Source organism: Dryobates pubescens, chromosome 14 (genome assembly GCF_014839835.1).
Source record: "Dryobates pubescens isolate bDryPub1 chromosome 14, bDryPub1.pri, whole genome shotgun sequence".
Classification (NCBI taxonomy): domain Eukaryota; kingdom Metazoa; phylum Chordata; class Aves; order Piciformes; family Picidae; genus Dryobates; species Dryobates pubescens.
In genome coordinates this window covers 27,490,543-27,509,988 of record NC_071625.1, presented here as the reverse complement: position 1 = coordinate 27,509,988, position 19,446 = coordinate 27,490,543, and the positions used below count along the sequence as shown (strand labels likewise).

The window sequence follows — 19,446 nt, the reverse complement described above, 5'->3', positions numbered from 1 at the left end:
GGACCTGGGGGTGCTGGTTGATGGTAGGCTGAACATGAGCCTGCAGTGTGCCCAGGCAGCCAGGAGGGCCAATGGCATCCTGGCCTGCATCAGGAACAGTGTGGCCAGCAGGAGCAGGGAGGTCATTCTGCCCCTGTACACTGCACTGGTTAGGCCACACCTTGAGTCCTGTGCCCAGTTCTGGGCCCCTCAGCTTAGGAAGGAGGTTGACTTGCTGGAGCGTGTCCAGAGAAGGGCAACAAGGTTGGTGAGGGGCTTGGAACACAGCCCTGTGAGGAGAGGCTGAGGGAGCTGGGGTTGCTTAGCCTGGAGAAGAGGAGACTCAGGGGTGACCTTATTGCTCTCTACAACTACCTGAAGGGAGGTTGTAGCCAGGTGGGGGTTGGTCTCTTCTCCCAGGCACCCAGCACCAGAACAAGAGGCCACAGTCTCAAGCTGTGCCAGGGGAGGTTTAGGTTGGATGTTAGGAAGAAGTTCTACACAGAGAGAGTGATTGCCCATTGGAATGTGCTGCCCAGGGAGGTGGTGGAGTCACCATCACTGGAGGTGTTCAGGAGGAGACTTGATGGGGTGCTTGGTGCCATGGGTTAGTTGTTTAGGTGGTGTTGGGATTGGTTGATGTGTTGGACACAATGATCTTCAAGGTCTCTTCCAACCTGGTCTATTCTATTCTATTCTGGAGCAAACCCAGCAACACAGCAGCTCTCCAGAGCAACACATACTATGCAAAACCATTTCATCAACTACACTTCAACAGGCAAGATCAGCTCCTGCATCAAGAGAAATGAAATCATTGCCTGGGTCAGCTGAGCTTTGCATCACAGAATTAGCAACTCCTTCAGGGCACAGTGCTGTTGGAGCAAGTCCAGAGGAAGCCACAAGGATGATCCAAGGGCTGGAGCAGCTCTGCTGTGACAACAGGATGAGGGAGCAGGTGGTCAGCCTGGAGAAGACTCTGGGGGTACCTTAGAGCTGCCTTCCAATAGCTGAAGCTGCCTTCCAATAGCTCCAGGAAGGCTGCAGAGGGGCTTTTCATTATGGGTGTCCAGCAGCAGGACAAGGGAGAATAGTTTTCAGCTGAGGAAGAGTAGGTTTAGACTGGATCTTAGGAAGAAGCTCTTCAGTCTGAGGGTGGTGAGACTCTGGAACAGGCTGGTCAGGAAGGCTGTGGATGTCTCCTCCCCAGAGGTGTTCAAGGTCAGGCTGGATGAGGCCTTGAGCAGCTGAGTCTAGTTGAGAGGTGTCCCTGCCCATGGCAGGGAGGTTGGGGCAGATGATCTGTGAGCTCCCTTCCAACCTAAGCCACTCTAAGATGATTCCTTCTATACTATGTATCAATACAGCACCTCCCTCACAGGATGCCCTGGATCCAAAGCATGCTCTGCACTTAGGAACAGAAGGTGAATCAACATGCTGCTCTTCCTACTGAAAACAAATCCTTTTGCTTACCAAATGTATTCTCTGCCCAGCTTGCCCAGATTGCATTCAAAACTAAGACTTGTGATGCAAAAGCCTCATGCAGCAATCTGGAGAGTCAACCACTGTCTGAAATAATGGCTCCTGAATCTGAGATCCACTGGAGAAAGTCCAGTGGAGAGCCATGAGGATGACTAGGGGACATGAACATCTCTCCTGTGAAGTGAGGCTGAGAGCCCTGGGGCTGTTGAGTCTGGAGAAGGGAAGGCTGAGAGGAGATCTGATCAATGCCTGTAAGTATCTGAGGGGTGGGGGTCAGGATGGAGGTGATGGTCTCTTTTTGGTGGTGCCTGGTGAGAGGACAAAGAGCAATGGGTATCAGCTGGAGCACAGGAGGTTCCACCTCAACATCAGGAGACACTTCTTTATGGTGAGGGTGCTGGAGCCTTGGAACAGGCTGCCCAGAAAGGCTGTGGAGTCTCCTCTGGAGGCTTTCAAAGCCCACCTGGATGTGCTCCTGTGTGACCTTGCCCCAGGTGATTCTGCTTGGGCAGAGGGGTTGGACTGAACGATGGCTTCCAACCCCTGGCACTCTGCCATTCTGTGACTGTGTCTGACAGTGCACATGTCAGAGGAATGCACCCAGTCTGATGCATGCTCACTTACCAGTGTCTCAGAGTTTAGAATCTGCCTCAGGAAGTCCAGGAAAGAGGAGGCCAGTTCACCTGTGTCTTTGCTAAAGCTGGTTATGACTCGCTTCAGCACAGTGTACAGAGCACTGCTGTGCTTCCTGAGAGAGCTGTTTCCATAAGCAAAAGAGAGAAAACACTTGATTAGGGCATGCACAGTCACCACTGCACTCTCTTCAAATAAACCTGAGACATCTTACAGTTCTCAGGTCCTGAATTCAAAGCTGGAGCTTCCTGGTTTGCTTTTCTCCCCTCGGCAGTGCTGCCTGCAAGTGTTTCAGGCTGCACACTGCTGCACTACAGCAGCACCTCTAACACCTTGCAACCTGCCAGCAATAGCACTCTGATCTTTGGTGGAAGAGAAGCCTTAATTGCCTGGAGCTCAGAACTGAATCCCCTCAAAACAGAGGGAATGGCAGATGGTTTTCTAGTGCCCCAGAGGAGAGCTTACTGCAGAGTGATTCAAAAGGAAGGCTGTGGCCACTACACCTCACTGATTCCCCAGCATGGGAGTAGGGAGCACACAAACTTTTCCCCATGTCTGGTTTGTTTCCTGAAAGGAAGCTCTCCTGTGTGCACCCTGCAGGAGCTCTTCAGTGGCAAAACCTCAAGTCAAAGCAGACCAGAGTCCTGAGTAAAAACCTGAAGCCCCAAAGAGAAATGGAAGCTCTGCTGCCTTATCCTCAACATTTCCCACTGGATGAGGGGGAAAAGATTTCACAGTGCAGAAGTCTGTGGCCAACTTGAAGCTCTAAGAGCCAGCTTCAACCAGCATACCTCTTCAAGTGATAGAAGCCATAGTCATGCTCCGTGAGGAACATCATGGTCCGGATGCACGTCAGCAGGCAGCTGTAACTGCTCTCAGAATTGGCCAAGGTTTCCAGCAGACAGTCACAAATCAAGGGCATCAGCTCTTTGCTTGGTAAGGAGTTTGAGAGCTGCTCCAGTTCAGACACAGAACCTTCAGATGAGCTTGGCAAGATGAGGGCAATGTCCTACAAAAAAACACCAGAATATGGAGAGTAAGAAAAAGCATTCTGCATGCTAGCAGGAGCCAAACAGCAATGCAGAAGCACTGGGCTCCTTCAGCACCCCTTCAGCACTCCCAGCTGAAAGCAGGAGCCAAACAGCAAGGCAAAAGCACTGGGCTCCTTCACCAGCCCCAGGTGAAAGCAGGAGCCAAACAGCAAGGCAGAAGCACTGGGCTCCTTCACCACCCCCAGCTGAAAGCAGGAGCCAAACAGCAAGGCAGAAGCACTGGGCTCCTTCACCAGCCCTTCAGCACCCCCAGCTGAAAGCAGAAACCAAACAGCAAGGCAGAAGCACTGGGCTCCTTCAGCACCCCCAGCTGAAAGCAGGAGCCAAACACCAAGGCAGAAGCACTAGGCTCCTTCACCAGCCCTTCACCACCCCCAGCTGAAAGCAGGAGCCAAACAGCAAGGCAGAAGCACTGGGCTCCTTCACCAGCCCTTCACCACCCCCAGCTGAAAGCAGGAGCCAAACAGCAAGGCAAAAGCACTGGGCTCCTTCAGCACCCCTTCAGCACCCCCAGCTGAAAGCAGGAGCCAAACAGCAAGGCAAAAGCACTGGGCTCCTTCACCACCCCTTCAGCACCCCCAGCTGAAAGCAGGAGCCAAACAGCAAGGCAAAAGCACTGGGCTCCTTCACCAGCCCTTCACCACCCCCAGCTGAAAGCAGGAGCCAAACAGCAAGGCAGAAGCACTGGGCTCCTTCACCACCCCTTCAGCACCCCCAGCTGAAAGCAGGAGCCAAACAGCAAGGCAGAAGCACTGGGCTCCTTCAGCACCCCTTCAGCACCCCCAGCTGAAAGCAGAAACCAAACACCAAGGCAGAAGCACTGGGCTCCTTCACCAGCCCCAGGTGAAAGCAGGAGCCAAACAGCAAGGCAGAAGCACTGGGCTCCTTCAGCACCCCCAGCTGAAAGCAGGAGCCAAACACCAAGGCAGAAGCACTGGGCTCCTTCAGCACCCCCAGCTGAAAGCAGGAGCCAAACAGCAAGGCAGAAGCACTGGGCTCCTTCACCAGCCCCAGGTGAAAGCAGGAGCCAAACACCAAGGCAGAAGCACTGGGCTCCTTCAGCACCCCCAGCTGAAAGCAGGAGCCAAACAGCAAGGCAGAAGCACTGGGCTCCTTCACCAGCCCCTCAGCAGCTAATTCTAGTTATTACAGGCCACTGAAGTACTCATCCAGTGTCCTTTTCCATTTGGTTCTGTTAAGGGTCACAGAATGTTAGGGGCTGGAAGGGACCTCCAAAGCTCATCCACTCCACCCCCCCTGCCAGAGCAGGTCACCCAGGGCAGGTCACACAGGAACACATCCAGGTGGGTCTTGAATGTCTCCAGAGCAGGAGACTCCACAACCTCTCTGGGCAGCCTGCTGCAGGGCTCTGCCACCCTCACAGGGAAAAAGCTCTTCCTCATGTTCCCCTGGAGCCTCCTCTGCTCCAGCTTGCCCTCAGTGCCCCTTGTCCTGTCCTTGGACATCCCTGAGCAGAGCCTGGCTCCATCCTCCCCACACTGCCCTGCACATCTTTATCACCAGCAATGAGGTCACCCTCAGGCTCTGCTCCCAGCTCCCTCAGCCTGTCCTCACAGGGAGATGTTCCACTGCCTGCAGCAGCTTTGTGGCTCTGTGCTGGCCTCTCTCAAGCAGTTCCATGAGGTCCTTCTTGAACTGAAGGGCCAAGGGCTGGACACAGATTTCCAAACTCCATCTAGCCCTACCCTCCTGCCAGAGCAGGGCCACCTAGAACAGGTTGCACAGGATGGCATCCAGGCTGGTTTAGAATGACTCCAGAGAGTCTGGGCAGCCTGCTCCAGGCTTCTATCACCCTCAAAGAAATTTACCATTATTGATTTTTAAAGGGGAAGTGCAAGAGCAGAGCCAGAACTAATAGCCAGTTATTGGACAACATGAACACAGCTTCTTGCCCAGACAGTCAAACTGTCCTTCAATCTCAAAACATTCACCATAACACAAGGAGCAGCTGAGGCCACTTGTTTTGTCCAGGCTGGAGAGGAGAACACTGAGCAGTGATCTCACTGTGGAGAGGGAGGTGCTGATCTCCTCTCTTCTCTGGTCAGCAGCAGCAGGACACAAGGAAACAGAACAGCTGCATCAGGGGAAGTTCAGGCTGAGGGTTAAGAAAAGGCTCTGCACTGAGAGGGTGATGGGTGGTTGGAACCTTGAGCAGGGAGCTGGTCAAGGCACCATGACTGCCAGAGCTCAAGGAACACTCTCAGTCAGATGGTTTAGCTTTAGGGAATCCTGTGAAGAGCAGGGAGTTGGGCTCAAGGATGCTGATGGGTCCCTTTCAACCTGAGATGTTCTGTGGTTCTTTGAAAATAAAGAGGCTGCAGACACCACCTGGGGAGTTCAAGACCTGCTGCCCCCTCCAGCCTTGACATAAACCAAGACTGACTTTCACAATGGATTGGCATGGGCAAAGAGCTCTTGTTTCTATGCAAATGGCTGCTTAGAATCTCTGCTGACCAACAGTGCCCAAAGGTCTTTTGTACAAAGAAACACAACTACTAAAGTATCTAGATGGGTTGAATATGGTAGGCTGAACATGAGCCAGCAGTGTGCCCAGGGGGCCAAGAGGGCCAATGGCATCCTGGCCTGCATCAGGAACAGTGTGGCCAGCAGGAGCAGGGAAGTCATTGTGCCCCTGTGCTCAGCACTGGTTAGGCCACACCTTGAGTCCTGTGTCCAGTTCTGAGCCCCTCAGTTTAAGAAGGAGGTTGAGATGCTGGAAGGTGTCCAGAGAAGGGCAACAAAGCTGGGGAGAGGTCTGGAGCACAGCCCTGTGAGGAGAGGCTGAGGGAGCTGGGGTTGCTTAGCCTGGAGAAGAGGAGGCTCAGGGGAGACCTCATTGCTCTCTCCAACTCCCTGGAGGGAGGTTGTAGCCAGGTGGGGGTTGGTCTCTTTTCCCAGGCAACCAGCACCAGAACAAGAGGACACAGTCTCAAGCTGCACCAGGGGCAGTTTAGGCTGGAGGTGAGGAGACAGCTCTTTCCAATGGCCAACAACTCTCTCTGGGATGTGCTGCCCAGGGAGGTGGTGGAGTCACCATCACTGGAGGCATCTAGGAAGAGCCTGGATGAGGCACTTGGTGCCTTGGTTTAGTTGATTAGATGGTGTTGGGTGATAGGTTGGACTCAATGATCTCAAAGGTCTTGTCCAACCTGGTTAATTCTATTCTATTCTATTCCATTCTATTCTATTCCATTCTACTGCAAACAATGAGATGCAAATCTGTGTATGCAGCCAATGAGAAACTACCAGAGGCAGCCTATGAATCAGTTGCCAGATAACATTTCTCACCTGGCTTTCTTTGTCAGTGGAGAAGGTTTCTGGTAGCAGCACAGCACAGAGAGCTTTGTGTTTGGAATGTATTTAAGAGGTCTCAGAGACACAAATTTGTTCACTGAGGCAAGGAGTGAACAGTGACAGATCAAGTTTTGCCAGAGGCCCAGAGGGAGCAATGGCAAGCCTCTGTCAGCTGAGGGGACAGCCAATCTTAGAGCCAGCCAGAGGCTGGCCTCTCATGAGCTACCAGATCAGGGCACATAGTGCAAAGGAGGTATCATAAAGTGAAAAGATCTACATTTAAGAGCACCCAGGCAGCAAGTCTGCCAAAGCAGCCAGCCACAGACAATTTATGTTCCTATGCTTTAACAGTGCTGATTTCATTTTTATTTCCTTTAGGGGAAAGAAAAAATAAGCAGGCACCTAAGAACTAACCTCATTTCATTTGTCTCCTACAACTGCCACAGAACAGCTGAGGTGGGAAGGCTGTGCTAGGCTTAGGCTAGGCCTTTGAAATCTTTCACAGATCTTGACCAGAAAGCAGTAAAATGTAAACTAACCACTACTGGGTGTGAAAGGGAAAACAGAGGTCATTCTAAACCATCCCTCTGAGAGGTATCTACCATCAGATTTAGCTCCCCAATATCACTTCTCTTCTCCCTTCTTTGCTGTGGGAGAGATACTGACTTGCTTCTGCTGGACCTCAGCTGCATTGTTTTGGCTAAGTCACAGTATCACTAAGGTTGGAAGAGACCCCAAGGATCATTGAGTCCAGCCTGTCACCACAGACCTCATGACTAGACCATGGCACCAAGTGCCACATCCAATCCCCTCTTGAACACCTCCAGGGATGGGGACTCCACCACCTCCCTGGGCAGCACATCCCAATGATGAACGACTCGCTCAGTGAAGAACTTTCTCCTCACCTCGAGTCTAAACCTCCCCTGGCACAGCTTGAGACTGTGTCCTCTTGTTCTGGTGCTGCTTGCCTGGGAGAAGAGACCAACCCCTTCCTGGCTACAACCACCTTTCAGGTAGTTGTAGAGGGCAATGAGGTCACCTCTGATCCTTCTCTTCTGCAGGCTAAGCAACCCCAGCTCCCTCAGCCTCTCCTCACAGGGCTGTGCTCCAGACCCCTCCCCAGCCTTGTTGCCCTTCTCTGGACACCTTCAAGTGTCTCAATGTCCTTCTTAAACTGAGGGGCCCAGAACTGGACACAGTACTCAAGTCTAACATCCCTCTGTTCCTTTCTCTTCTCCCTTTTGCTCAGGGGGGTCAGGAGCTAGCAGCCTCCCCTGGTCCTTGGCCAGGGGGTCCTTGTGCTGTTTGTTAACTGTAAATGTCTGCAGGTATTGTAAATGCTGGATGTTTTGTACCTATTCCTTGCACTCCATTGGAGATTGCAGTTTTGCCTGTAAATACAGCTTTCATCTGCTTCCAGCTGAGCTGGTCTAGCAAATTCAGTGTTGGGGGGGAAATTTTAACCCATCACAAAGAGGCCTGAGTGATCACTTACTCCAACCCCTCTGCCATGGGCAGGGACACCTCTCAACTGGACTCCGCTGCTCAAAGCCTCATCCAACCTGGCCCACAACGCCCCCAGAGAGGAGGCAGCCACAACTTGCCTGGGCAGCCCGTGCCAGAGTCCCAGCAATTAGCAACACACATTGCTCACTAAGCAGAGAAGCTACCTGGTCACAGAGGGACTGCAGAAGGGAAGTGACATATTCAGCACACTGCTGGTGAGTGACGTTGTCCCCAGCTGATCGCATCAAAGCCAAGAGCTCCTGGAAAACCTCTCCATACTTTTCATCTCCTTTAGCTGTTCCATTGACAAGATGCAGAATGGCCAGTTTGCAAGCCTTGTGTGAAGCCAGGGCATCCAGCAAAGCCAGCAGCCGAGTGGTCTGCCCGGTGTACTGCTTCTCTTTCTCTTCTGTACCGCTGAAAGGACATCAAAGCACTGTGAAAAAGCTGCTTGAAAGTGACCTGGGAAAACCAGGGAATAAACAACCATTCTGATGTCCTGTCACTGTCTCAAACCCCTCTGGGTTTGTGCATTCCACTTCCTCTAGCTTGCAAACACCTACACATTCTCCTGTTGGTATGCAAATGCCAGTACAGCAAACTCCACTGTTCTCTTTTCCTAGTTCATGCCAGAGAGGTCCTTCAGAAGCATCTCAGATGAGATAAGGCTCTGTAGGGATAGCCTGAAGAAAATATTCCCCAAATACTTGCCACAGAATCATATCAGAGAATGGTTCAGGTGGGAAGGGGCCTCACAGATCATCTATTCCAACCCCCCCACCGTGGGCAGGGACACCTCTCAGCTAGACTTGGTTGCCCAAGGCCTTGTCCAATCTGGCCTTAAACACCCCCCAGGGAGGAGGCAGCCAGAACCTCCCTGGGCAGACTCTTCCAGAGTCTCACCACCCTCACACTGAAGAACTTCTTCCTCAGCTCCAGTCTCACCCTGCTCTCCCTCAGCTTCAAACCATTCCCCCTTGGCCTGTCTCAAGACACCCTCAGGAGAAGTCCCTCTGCAGCCTTCCTGCAGGATCCCTTCAGCTATTGGAAGGCAGCTCTGAGGTCCCTCTCCAGGCTGAACACCCCCAGCTCCCTCAGCCTGCCCTCACAGCAGAGCTGCTCCAGCCCTTGGATCATTTTGGGGGCTTTCTCTGGCCTCACTCCAGCAGCTCTGTGTCCTTCTTCTGCTGGGGACACCAGAACTGGAGGCAGGATTGGAGGTGGGGTCTCAGCAGAGTAGAGTCAAGGGGCAGATTCCCCTTTCTTGCCCTGCTGCCCACACTGCTCTGGCTGCAGCCCAGCACACAGCTGCCTGCTGTGCTGCAGGAGGGCACTGCTGGCTCCTGGGGAGCTGCTCAGCACCCAACACCCCCAGATCTCTTTCATATGAATAGAATGTGAAGTTGCATACATCAAAACATGAAAGTATGGGCTGGCTCCCTGGCAGCACTAAGCACTGTCAGGACATAGCATCCAACACCGGCCTGCCTTCACTTCATCACGGAGCTGTAGCACTTCCCAAAGTACTTTCCTCCCTCTGAATCCACTGCACAGAGCAAGGTGGCTTTGACAGCCCAGTACAGAAATCTTTGCAAGAGCAAGCCAAGATACCTTTGCAGGTCTTCTACAATCAGATCCAGCACAGTCCTCATGATCAGCAGAGCCGTGGGGGAAGCCAGGTCACAGAGCTGGACACAGATACGTCTCAGCATGTGCTGGATGGGCTGGCAGGAGGAGCCGGAGAAGGAGCGCACGATCTCCTGGATCAGCTTGGCCTGGACGTGCAGGTGCATGCTCCACAGCTTCCTGGTGTTGAGGGCCACTGAAATGTCATGTGGTTCAATGACCTGCAGGAACAGGTGTTTCCTTTCAGCATGACTCTTATCACACAGTGTAAGCAAAGATGCAGAGATTCATACAATGGTTTTAGGGCCGGAAGGCACCTTAAGGATCACCCAGTTCCAACCCCCCCTGCCGTGGGCAGGGACACCTCCCACCAGCCCAGGCTGCTCAAGGCCTCATCCAGCCTGGCCTTAAACACCTCCAGAAGGGGCATCCACAACCTCCCTGGGCAACCTGTGCCAGTGTCTCACCACCCTCACTGTGAAGAATTTCTGCCTAATCTCCAGTCTGAATCTGCCCTCCTCAAGCTTCAATCCATTCCCTCTCATCCTGGCACTACAAGTCCTTGTAGAAGATTAAGCACCAATACTGTCCTCATCAACCACATGGAATTCATGCCAAAAGAAAGGAAAGCCTTAATAAACTGAGAGTTTGGCATCCAGGGTTATATTCAAAGTCCTCAGAGCCAATCATTTCAGCACCAGAATGGCAGCCTAAGTAATTTCCAAAGGGACAAAGGAGCAGCCTGTGAGTGCCAATTTAAAACCATCTCCAAGTAACAGCAATTGTGTTTCTGATGAAAAAGATGCAGCCTCAACAACTCCATACAGACACAAAACCTTCACAGAAACTTTCCTCCACCCTTTCACAGAATCACAGAACATTAGGGATTGGAAGGGACCTCCAAAGATCATCCAGTCCCTGCCAGAGCAGGATCACCCAGGGCAGGTCACACAGGAAAACATCCAGGCAGGAGACTCCACAACCTCTCTGGGCATCCTGCTCCAGGGCTCTGCCACCCTCACTGGGAAAAAGTTTTCCCTTCTGCTCCCCTGGAGCCTCCTCTGCTCCAGCTTGCCCCCAGTGCCCCTTGTCCTGTCACTGGGTGTCACTGAGCAGACCCTTCCCATCTTTATAAACATGAATGAGGTCACACCTCAGGCTCTTCTGCTCCAAGCTTAAGTTCCCAGTTATTCCCTCAGCCAGTGCTCAGCAGGGAGATGTTTCACTGCCTTCAGCATCTTTGTGGTTGTGGCTCAGCACTGGCCTCTTTCAGGCAGCTCCCTGAGGTGCTTCTTGAACTGAGAGGCCCAGAACTGGCCACAACATTCCAGATGTGGCTTCACCGGGGCAGACTACAAAGGTCCTACTAACCATAGCACTTCTAATACATGCCAGGTTGTCACTTGCCTTCTAGACTACAAGAGCCCATTGCTGGCTCATGGTCAGCAGGGTTGGGTTGGTTTTTTTCCCCCAGAACTACAAAACTGGTCTCAGGGTTATACAGAACTAATCTCAGCCCTACCTGAGTTGTCTGCATGGGCAGCGGAAGAGGCAGCAGCTCCGAAAGCAGTATCAGCCCAGAGAAAAAGCCTTCAGGAATTCTCACAATGGAAGACAGAACTTCCTTCAGCATTAAAGACCAGGTGTTGTTGGCCAAAGTTTCCTCAGAAATGGTCAGTTTTTCATTGACCCCCTGCGTGAAGGTCAGCAAGATATCGACGATGTCGTTCTGGATTTTCTGCTCGTCGCTGTCCAGGCGGCCCGAGAGAGGGATGGAGCACAGCAGCATGTGCAGGGACACCAGCGCCGAGGGCACACGCATGTCTTTGAACTCAAAAGAGCCACCCCTCAGGAGCTCTGTCAGCATGGTCTTCAGCAGGGTCAGTGTGCAGTGGGCCATGGAAATGGTGGTGACTCTGTGAAGCGTGGTGCCCATGTTGACGTGCAGGCGCCAAGGCTGAATGAGGACGCTGTTGAGCTTCTGCAAGACTCGGATGAAGGTGTCCATTCCCTCAGAAGAAAAGAGCTGAATGACTGCAAGGTTCCATTTCAGGTCTTTCTGTTGACCTGTATGGAAAAGAAATCACATTTGCTGGATGTTTCATTTCCCCTGGGCAGCCACAGTTACACTTCAAAGATGTTTAAGTGCAAGACTCAGAAGCCTACGATTCCTACGTTACCGTACCTTGCACCAGGGGGGGTGGACACGCAACGTGACACAGAACACGAAGGGCAGTAGGAAGACCAACTCCATCTGGTGTCATCAAACTGTCAATGTTCTTTTAGGTGAAAAAGAAGAAAAGAAAAGAAGCTGTGTTACAAGGAAGAACTTTGCTTGTGGATCACCAGCTTGGTATTCAAATGCTGTAGTGAGCTACTCTTAGTATTCCACAAAACTCACGTTCCACTATTCCGCTTTGGGAAAGCTGTCACATCCAAGATGCAAGAGGCCTTCAGCAACCTGGTCCAGTAGGAAGTGTCCCTGCCCACGGCAAGGAGTTGGAACTACATGATCCTTAAGGTCCCTTCCAACCCAAACCATAGCCCAGGTGGCTAGAAAAGGCCAATGGCATGCTGGCCTGTATCAGGAATGGTGTGGATAGTAGAAGCAGGAAGTCATTCTGCCCCTGTACTCTGCACTGGTTAGGCCACACCTTGAGTCCTGTGTCCAGTTCTGGGCCCCTCAGCTTAGGAAGGACATTGAGACACTTGAAGGTGTCCAGAGAAGGGCAACAGAGCTGGGGAGGAGTCTGGAGCACAGCCCTGTGAGGAGAGGCTGAGGGAGCTGGGGTTGCTTAGCCTGGAGAAGAGGAGGCTCAGAGGAGACCTTCTTGCTGTCTACAGCTCCCTGCAGGGAGGTTGTAGCCAGGAGGGGGTTGGTCTCTGCTCCCAGGCAACCAGCACCAGAACAAGAGGACACAGTCTCAAGCTGTGCCAGGGGAGGTTTAGGCTGGAGGTGAGGAGAAAGTTCTTCACTGAGAGAGTAATTGGCCATTAGGATGTGCTGCCCAGGGAGGTGGTGGAGTCCCCATCCCTGGAGGTGTTCAAGAGGGGATTGGATGTGGCACTTGGTGCCATGGTTTAGTAGTCATGAGGTGTTGGGTGACAGGCTGGACTTGATGATCTCTGAGGTCTTTTCCAACCTTGGTGATTCCACGATTCTGTGAATCTATGAGACAAGACCGAAGCAGGACGTGGAGGGGCAACATCTGAATTGTGGGTTTATGGGAAGCTAAAAGATTCTAATCATTGGCTCTCTGCACCATGCAATTACCACAGATTTGGGTTCAAGACACATAACTGAGTGCAGGAACTGGCCTAGATCACAAGCTTTAACAAAAACATTTCTTTTGGACAACAGTGTGTATTTTTTCATGTCACACATGAGGACACACCCAAGATAAACCAGCAAGGTCTAAGCTTAGAGAGCACAACTAAAACGTTAGCATCTGCCTATGCTTTTCCTCACCTGTTTGATGTATTCAATGAGATTTGGAATGCAGTTTATCTCAAACCGAAGGTTTTTCAAGGGTTCAAGCCACTTGCTGAGCTCTGTGGGGGAAAAAAAACACTTCAGAATTAATCAAGCAACTTGGCAGGCTGCTTGTGAATATCAAGCACATTTTAAAGCATACTTCACTTAGAATCATAGAATGCTCTGGGTTGGAAGGGACCTCCGAAGGGCATCCAGTCCAACCCCCCTCTGCAGTCAGCAGGGACATCCTCAACCAGATCAAGTTGCCCAGAGCCCTGTCCAGCCTCACCTTGAATATCTCCAGGGATGGGGCCTCAACTACCTCCCTGGGCAACCTGTTCCAGTGTTCCACCACCCTCATGGTGCAGAACTTGTTCATAACATACAATCTAAATCTGCCCTTCTCTAGTTTGAAACCATTGCCCCTTGTCCCATCACTGCATGCCTTTGGAAGCAGTCCCTCTGCAGTCCTCTTGGAGGCCCTTTCACATACTGGAGCCCCCTTCAAGTAACTTCCAATAGGTCCTACGGCCAAGTGTGAAATTCTTGAGGCACACACTGCTGGAAGGCCACAAAGATGATCCAAGGCCTGGAATACCTCTGCTATGAGGACAGGCTGTGGGAGCTGCAGGTTTTCACCCTAGAGAAGAGAAGACTCCAGGGGAACCTTAGAGCTGCCTTCCAATAGCTGAACCGAGCCTCCAGGAAGGCTGCAGAGGGACTTTTCCTGAGGGTGTCCAGAGGCAGGACAAGGAGAATGGTTTGAAGCTAAGGGAGAGCAGGGTTAGACTAGAGCTGAGGAAGAAGTTCTTCAGTACAAGGGTGATAAGACTCTGGAACAGGCTACCCAGGGAGGTTGTGGCTGCCTCCTCCTTGGGGGTGTTCAAAGCCAGCCTGGATAAGGCTTTGAGGCACCGAGTCTGGTTGGAAGGCTTCCCTGCCCATGGCAGTGAGGTTGGAGCAGAAGATCTCTGTGAGGTCCCTTCCCACCTAAGCCATTCTATGATTCTATAGGTAAATTGTTTTCCAAACAACATGAAGAATGTCCTACTTATCTCCCATTAGCAGAGACAAAACATTGCATGTGGTACCAGTGACTCAACTAACCAGACGAAGCTGGAAAGGGAATCTCATTAGACACATCATGCACACCAAATGATGGTGAAGCACCAAATTACCCACACAGAAAAGGTTTCTTCTGTACAGTCCCACAATTCAGCTGACAATGACACACCCTGTACCTTGCAATTTGGTGTTATTTTCATCTGCTTTACAAAGCTTCAGCAAGGGCGCCGAGTGCTGCTCCAGCATTTGGACATCACTGGAAGACTGAACCACCAGCAAAACCAGGATGCAGGCATAATTGTAAGCAACTGACTTCTTAGACTTGGAGTCTCTGAAACAACAAGAAGGATTTTCTTTAGAGCTCATCTAATGAAGTTGGATAGCTGTTAAGATTTCTCAGTCTTCAACCTCGAAAACAATCGACCTGCAGAACTTCTCTTGACCAAGGACTGCTCCACATCATCATCATCACCACAAACCCCCAAACTATCTCCTTCTATGCTTTCTGAAGAGTGAAAGCTTCTTTTCCACATTGACTTAACACCTATTTGAGCATCCACAATAGATGAGAGCAAATCAAACAGCACCCAAATCTTTTTCCTCAGCTCAACGCCTATCTCAGCAGCCACAAAGATGAGAGCAAATCAGGCAGCACCCAGATCCTCTTCCTCAGCTCAACACCTATCTCAGCAGCCACAAAGATGAGAGCAAATCAAATAGCACCCAAATCTTTTTCCTTAACTCAGTACCCACTTCAGCAGCCACAAAGATGAGAGCAAATCAGGCAGCACCCAGATCTTCTTCCTCAGCTCAACACCTATCTCAGCAGCCACAAAGATGAGAGCAAATCAGACAGCACCCAGATCCTCTTCCTCAGCTCAACACCTATCTCAGCAGCCACAAAGATGAGAGCAAATCAAATAGCACCCAAATCTTTTTCCTTAACTCAGTACCCACTTCAGCAGCCACAAAGATGAGAGCAAATCAGGCAGCACCCAGATCTTCTTCCTCAGCTCAACACCTATCTCAGCAGCCACAAAGATGAGAGCAAATCAGACAGCACCCAGATCCTCTTCCTCAGCTCAACACCTATCTCAGCAGCCACAAAGATGAGAGCAAATCAGACAGCACCCAGATCCTCTTCCTCAGCTCAATGCCCACTTCAGCATCCACAAAGATGAGAGCAAATCAGGCAGCACCCAGATCCTCTTCCTCAGCTCAACACCTATCTCAGCAGCCACAAAAGATGAGAGCAAAACAAACAGCACCCAAATCTTTTCCCATAACTCTGTTTCACAAACACTGTTTTAAAAGCACTGCTGCCTAAAGTAGCACAACTGCCTGGCCAAAGAAAATAAGCAGTGGTTTGAAATCTTGTTCTGTAAGAACTAAAAGAACTCAGAGATTCCCACTCCAGAGAAGCCTGCAGTGTCCAGTTTCCCCAGTCAAATCCTCTGCTTTTCTCACAGTAAAATTTGATGCTTGAATGAAAATTGCCTACTTGCTGATTTGTTTTTCATATAGAATAGAATAGAACATAGACATAGACCAGACCAGGTTGGAAGAGACCTTCAAGATCACTGTGTCCAACCTATCATCCAACACCACCCAATCAAATAAACCATGGCACCAAGCACCCCATCAAGTCTCCTCCTGAACACCTCCAGTGATGGTGACTCCACCACCTCCCTGGGCAGCCCATTCCAGTGGGCAATCACTCTCTCTGTGTAGAACTTCTTCCTAACCCCCAGCCTAAACCTCCCCTGGCACAGCTTGAGACTGTGTCCTCTTGTTCTGGTGCTGGCTGCCTGGGAGAAGAGACCAACTTCTGCCTGACTACAACCTCCCTTAAGGTAGTTGGAGAGAGCAAGATCACCCCTGAGCCTCCTCTTCTCCAGGCTAAGCAACCCCAGCTCCCTCAGCCTCTCCTCATAGGGCTTGTGTTCCAAACCTCTCACCAACTTTTCTGGACAGCCAACTTTCTGACCTGTATGACAGCACCTTTGTGGATGACCTAAGCAGATTCTGGGCACTAAATACTTGATTACAAATGCCAGGCCTGATTACCTATTACATTCTGATTACCTAATACATTCTGGTTACCTATTACATTGAAAAGTATCTAACCTACAGAAATCATTCAGGGTGATAGGTTGGACTCGATGATCTCGAAGGCCTTTTCCAACCTGGTTAATTCTACTCTGTTCTAGTCTATTCCACTTGAAAATTGTTTGGAAACAAAACCATCCTTACCTAAAAGGTAACAAATAAATAAATGACCTTTTAGACTGAACTGAATGATTTCTGCAAGTTAGGTACTTTTCAAAATGCAAAAACATAAAGGGGAGATAGAAAGGCATCAATTACCCTAAAGCTTCTTTGGAATAGTACTCCATTAAAGTAATAAGACACTGGAGATTCTTCTCCAGGCTGAACACATGAGCCACAGCAGATCTTCCCACGGGGTTAAAGGTAATCAGGTAAAGGTTGTGAAGTGTCCCCAGCAGATCTGAGTGGTCGGTCTCCTCGCTGGCCGTGCACCGCTGAAAGTGGCAGAACAACTCCGAAATGCACTGTAAGGTCTGCGTGGAATGCAGCAGCCACAGGGCAAAGGTATCCTCATTGGCCCCATCTGATTGGAGACCTTCCTCTTGATCTGGATCAGAAAACTGACAGAGTGCCCTGATCAGTAAGTTGGTTGCTTCGTACTCAGCAATGAAGAAGAGCAGCCCCTTCTGTGACTGCGCCAGGAAGCGCAGGATCTCTCGGACGGCCTGCAGCACGCCTGGGTGGGCACCTGTCACTGGCATAGACAGCAGCAGGGTGATGCATTCCAGGAAATGGTGACTGTGAAGGTACCTGAAGAAGAACACCAACAAAAGAACAGGGGAACGATCAGCAATCATCTGTCACCCTCTTAGCTTCAGTACGTCCCCGCCCTGCGGACTAGGAGGCTCCTCGCCTGCAGCACCCAGCACCTGGGCACACAGACACAGGCAGAACCATAGAATGGTCCAGGCTGGAAGGGACCTCCAAAGCTCATCCAGTCTGACCTCCCTGCAGTCAGCAGGGACATCCCCAACTTGATCAGGCTGCACAGGGCCTCATCAAACCTCACCTTGAATATCTCCAGGGAAGGGGCCACAACCACCTCCCTGGGCAGCCTGTTCCAGTGTTCCACTAACCTCACTGTAAAGAACTTGCTCCTAACATTCAATCTAAATCTGCTTTTCTCCACCTCAAAGCCACTGCCTCTTGTCCTGTCACTGTAAACCGACTCTCCCCATCCTTCTTGAAGCCTCCTTCAGGTACTGGCAGGCTGCTATTAGGTCTGCCCAGAGCCTCCTCTTCTCCAGGCTGAACGCCCCCAGCTCCCTCAGCCTATCCTCGTAGCAGAGCTGCTCCAACCCCCTGACCATTCTCGTGGCCCTCCTCTGGACCCTCTCCATCAGCTCCAAGTCCTATATTGAAGGTTCTAGACCTGTACACAGTACTCCAGGTGAGGTCTCACCAGAACAGAGCCAAGTGTCAGAATCACCTCTCTGGATCTGCTGGCAACACTGCATTGGATGCAGCCCAGGATGTGTTTGGTACCCCAAACTCTCTCCAAAACAAAGAGAAAACAGTCTAGCTCTGTAACAAATATGCACTTGTACAGCACCTGGGACAACTGGTCTGGAGCTATGGATGTGACTGAAGTGCCAGCACAGTACCAATACTAGCAAGCAGTCAACTTCTTGCTCCGTGCATGCTAGCTTGATTGAAAGCCACAAAGTAGCAGCAACATTAACCATCAAACCCTCTCAGTCCAGAATTCTCCAGTGAAGTACAGCTAGAAAGTGAAACAGCTAGAAAAGAGTGGGTCAGCAAGAGCTACATTCTAGAAAGTGAAGCTGGCAATTGCCATACCTGAAGAGCACAGGGTAAGGATCATCCCTTTCTGGCGGGCCCGTAATGCGTGCCATGGTGGGGAAGGATTTCACAGGTGGCTGAATCATTGTGTGAGGAGCAGTTTCCATCAAATGGAAGATTTCTTCCAGAAGACTGACAAGTTTTTCCATCTCTCCTTCACTTATATTGGAAGATTCCATAAGATGATCCATGTCCATAGGAGTCTCCACATCGTTCTCGTATTCCTGGTTGGTTCTTTCAAGCCCTACCATGTCCTGCTCCTGTTCTTGCTCCGTGTGATTAGGAAGAGAAGGAGTGCTCTCTGCTAGCTGATCAACCACCTTTTTAATGTCTGAAAGGATCTCATAGAAGTGGCACTTCTGAAAAATGGCAGAGCCAGCAGTAACTACCCTCACAGTCTGATCTAGCAGGATCAGTTCCAAGAGCTTCTGATAACCACTTTTTTCGTGCACGTCTGCACCCCCCCTTAGAAACACTTCCATTCCCTCAGTCATGCTAATAACACTATCCAGAGCTTTAAAAGCATTCAGTTTGAGGGAGGATGATACATGGTCTGCAAAGAGCAGTTCAAATAAGACATTGATAACTCCTGCCTGCAAGAGTGCTGTTACTCCTTGAGTCCCACACTCTGCTAAAGCCGACACCAGCTTCGTGCCGGCTTTGAGCTGTCGGACGTTCAAAGCAATTGGCTGTTTGAGAGCTACCTGAAGATTCAAAGCATGCAGGGTCCAGTCTACTAGCTGGGTAATATAGTCTTGCTTTGTGTCTTTCACCTGCAGGTAGCTCAATCCTTTGACTATTAAGCTGGGGACTTCTTCTAAAGCAGTCACCCACTTTGCACCTCTTTCCTCTCGATACAACTCCAGCAGTTCAGTTAACTTCACTGAGGCTTCCACTGCCCCGGAATTTTCTTTCTCTGGGTCCTGGTCCTTGATTTTAGCAACTTCATTTTCAAACACAGTCTTGTAGGGGCAGGTGAAGTACAAAAGAGGTCCAAGCTCCCTTTCAAAAGGTTCATATGTCACAGGAGGCACAGATGCCAGATCCTCAGGAGTATATTCAATATCAAAGCTCGGATACTTAAACGTTTCACGTTCCAGATCAGCAATTCCATCTTCATCGCTTGAAATCTGCTCATATCCATCATCCCCTAAGAAGAGAAAGATTCAGTTATGGAACAACAATCAAGTATGGATAAACCAGTTCAGAACTGCTGAGAATCTGCTCAAAATGAAAACACATGGCATCCCGGCCTGTATCAGGAACAGTGTGGCCAGCAGGAGCAGGGAGGTCATTGTGCCCTGTGCTCAGCACTGGTTAGGCCACACCTTGAGTCCTGTGTCCAGTTCTGAGCCCCTCAGCTTAGGAAAGATGTTGCTGGAAGGTGTCCAGAGAAGGGCAATG

The 19,446-nt window shown here is 50.7% G+C and overlaps 1 protein-coding gene across 1 annotated transcript in view; it reads right to left on the bottom strand.

The window, feature by feature from the left end:
- VIRMA (vir like m6A methyltransferase associated) overlaps window positions 1-19,446 on the bottom strand; it is a 40,210-nt gene that overhangs the window by 8,559 nt on the left and 12,205 nt on the right. The window contains exons 8-17 of the mRNA XM_054167222.1: window positions 18,040-19,192; window positions 16,498-16,989; window positions 14,307-14,461; window positions 13,060-13,142; window positions 11,776-11,869; window positions 11,113-11,657; window positions 9,576-9,811; window positions 8,129-8,381; window positions 2,883-3,100; window positions 2,083-2,215 (exon numbers count right to left, since the gene is read on the bottom strand). Coding sequence (XP_054023197.1) covers window positions 2,083-2,215; window positions 2,883-3,100; window positions 8,129-8,381; window positions 9,576-9,811; window positions 11,113-11,657; window positions 11,776-11,869; window positions 13,060-13,142; window positions 14,307-14,461; window positions 16,498-16,989; window positions 18,040-19,192 — 3,362 coding nt within the window. The remainder of the gene's footprint in view (window positions 1-2,082; window positions 2,216-2,882; window positions 3,101-8,128; window positions 8,382-9,575; window positions 9,812-11,112; window positions 11,658-11,775; window positions 11,870-13,059; window positions 13,143-14,306; window positions 14,462-16,497; window positions 16,990-18,039; window positions 19,193-19,446) is intronic.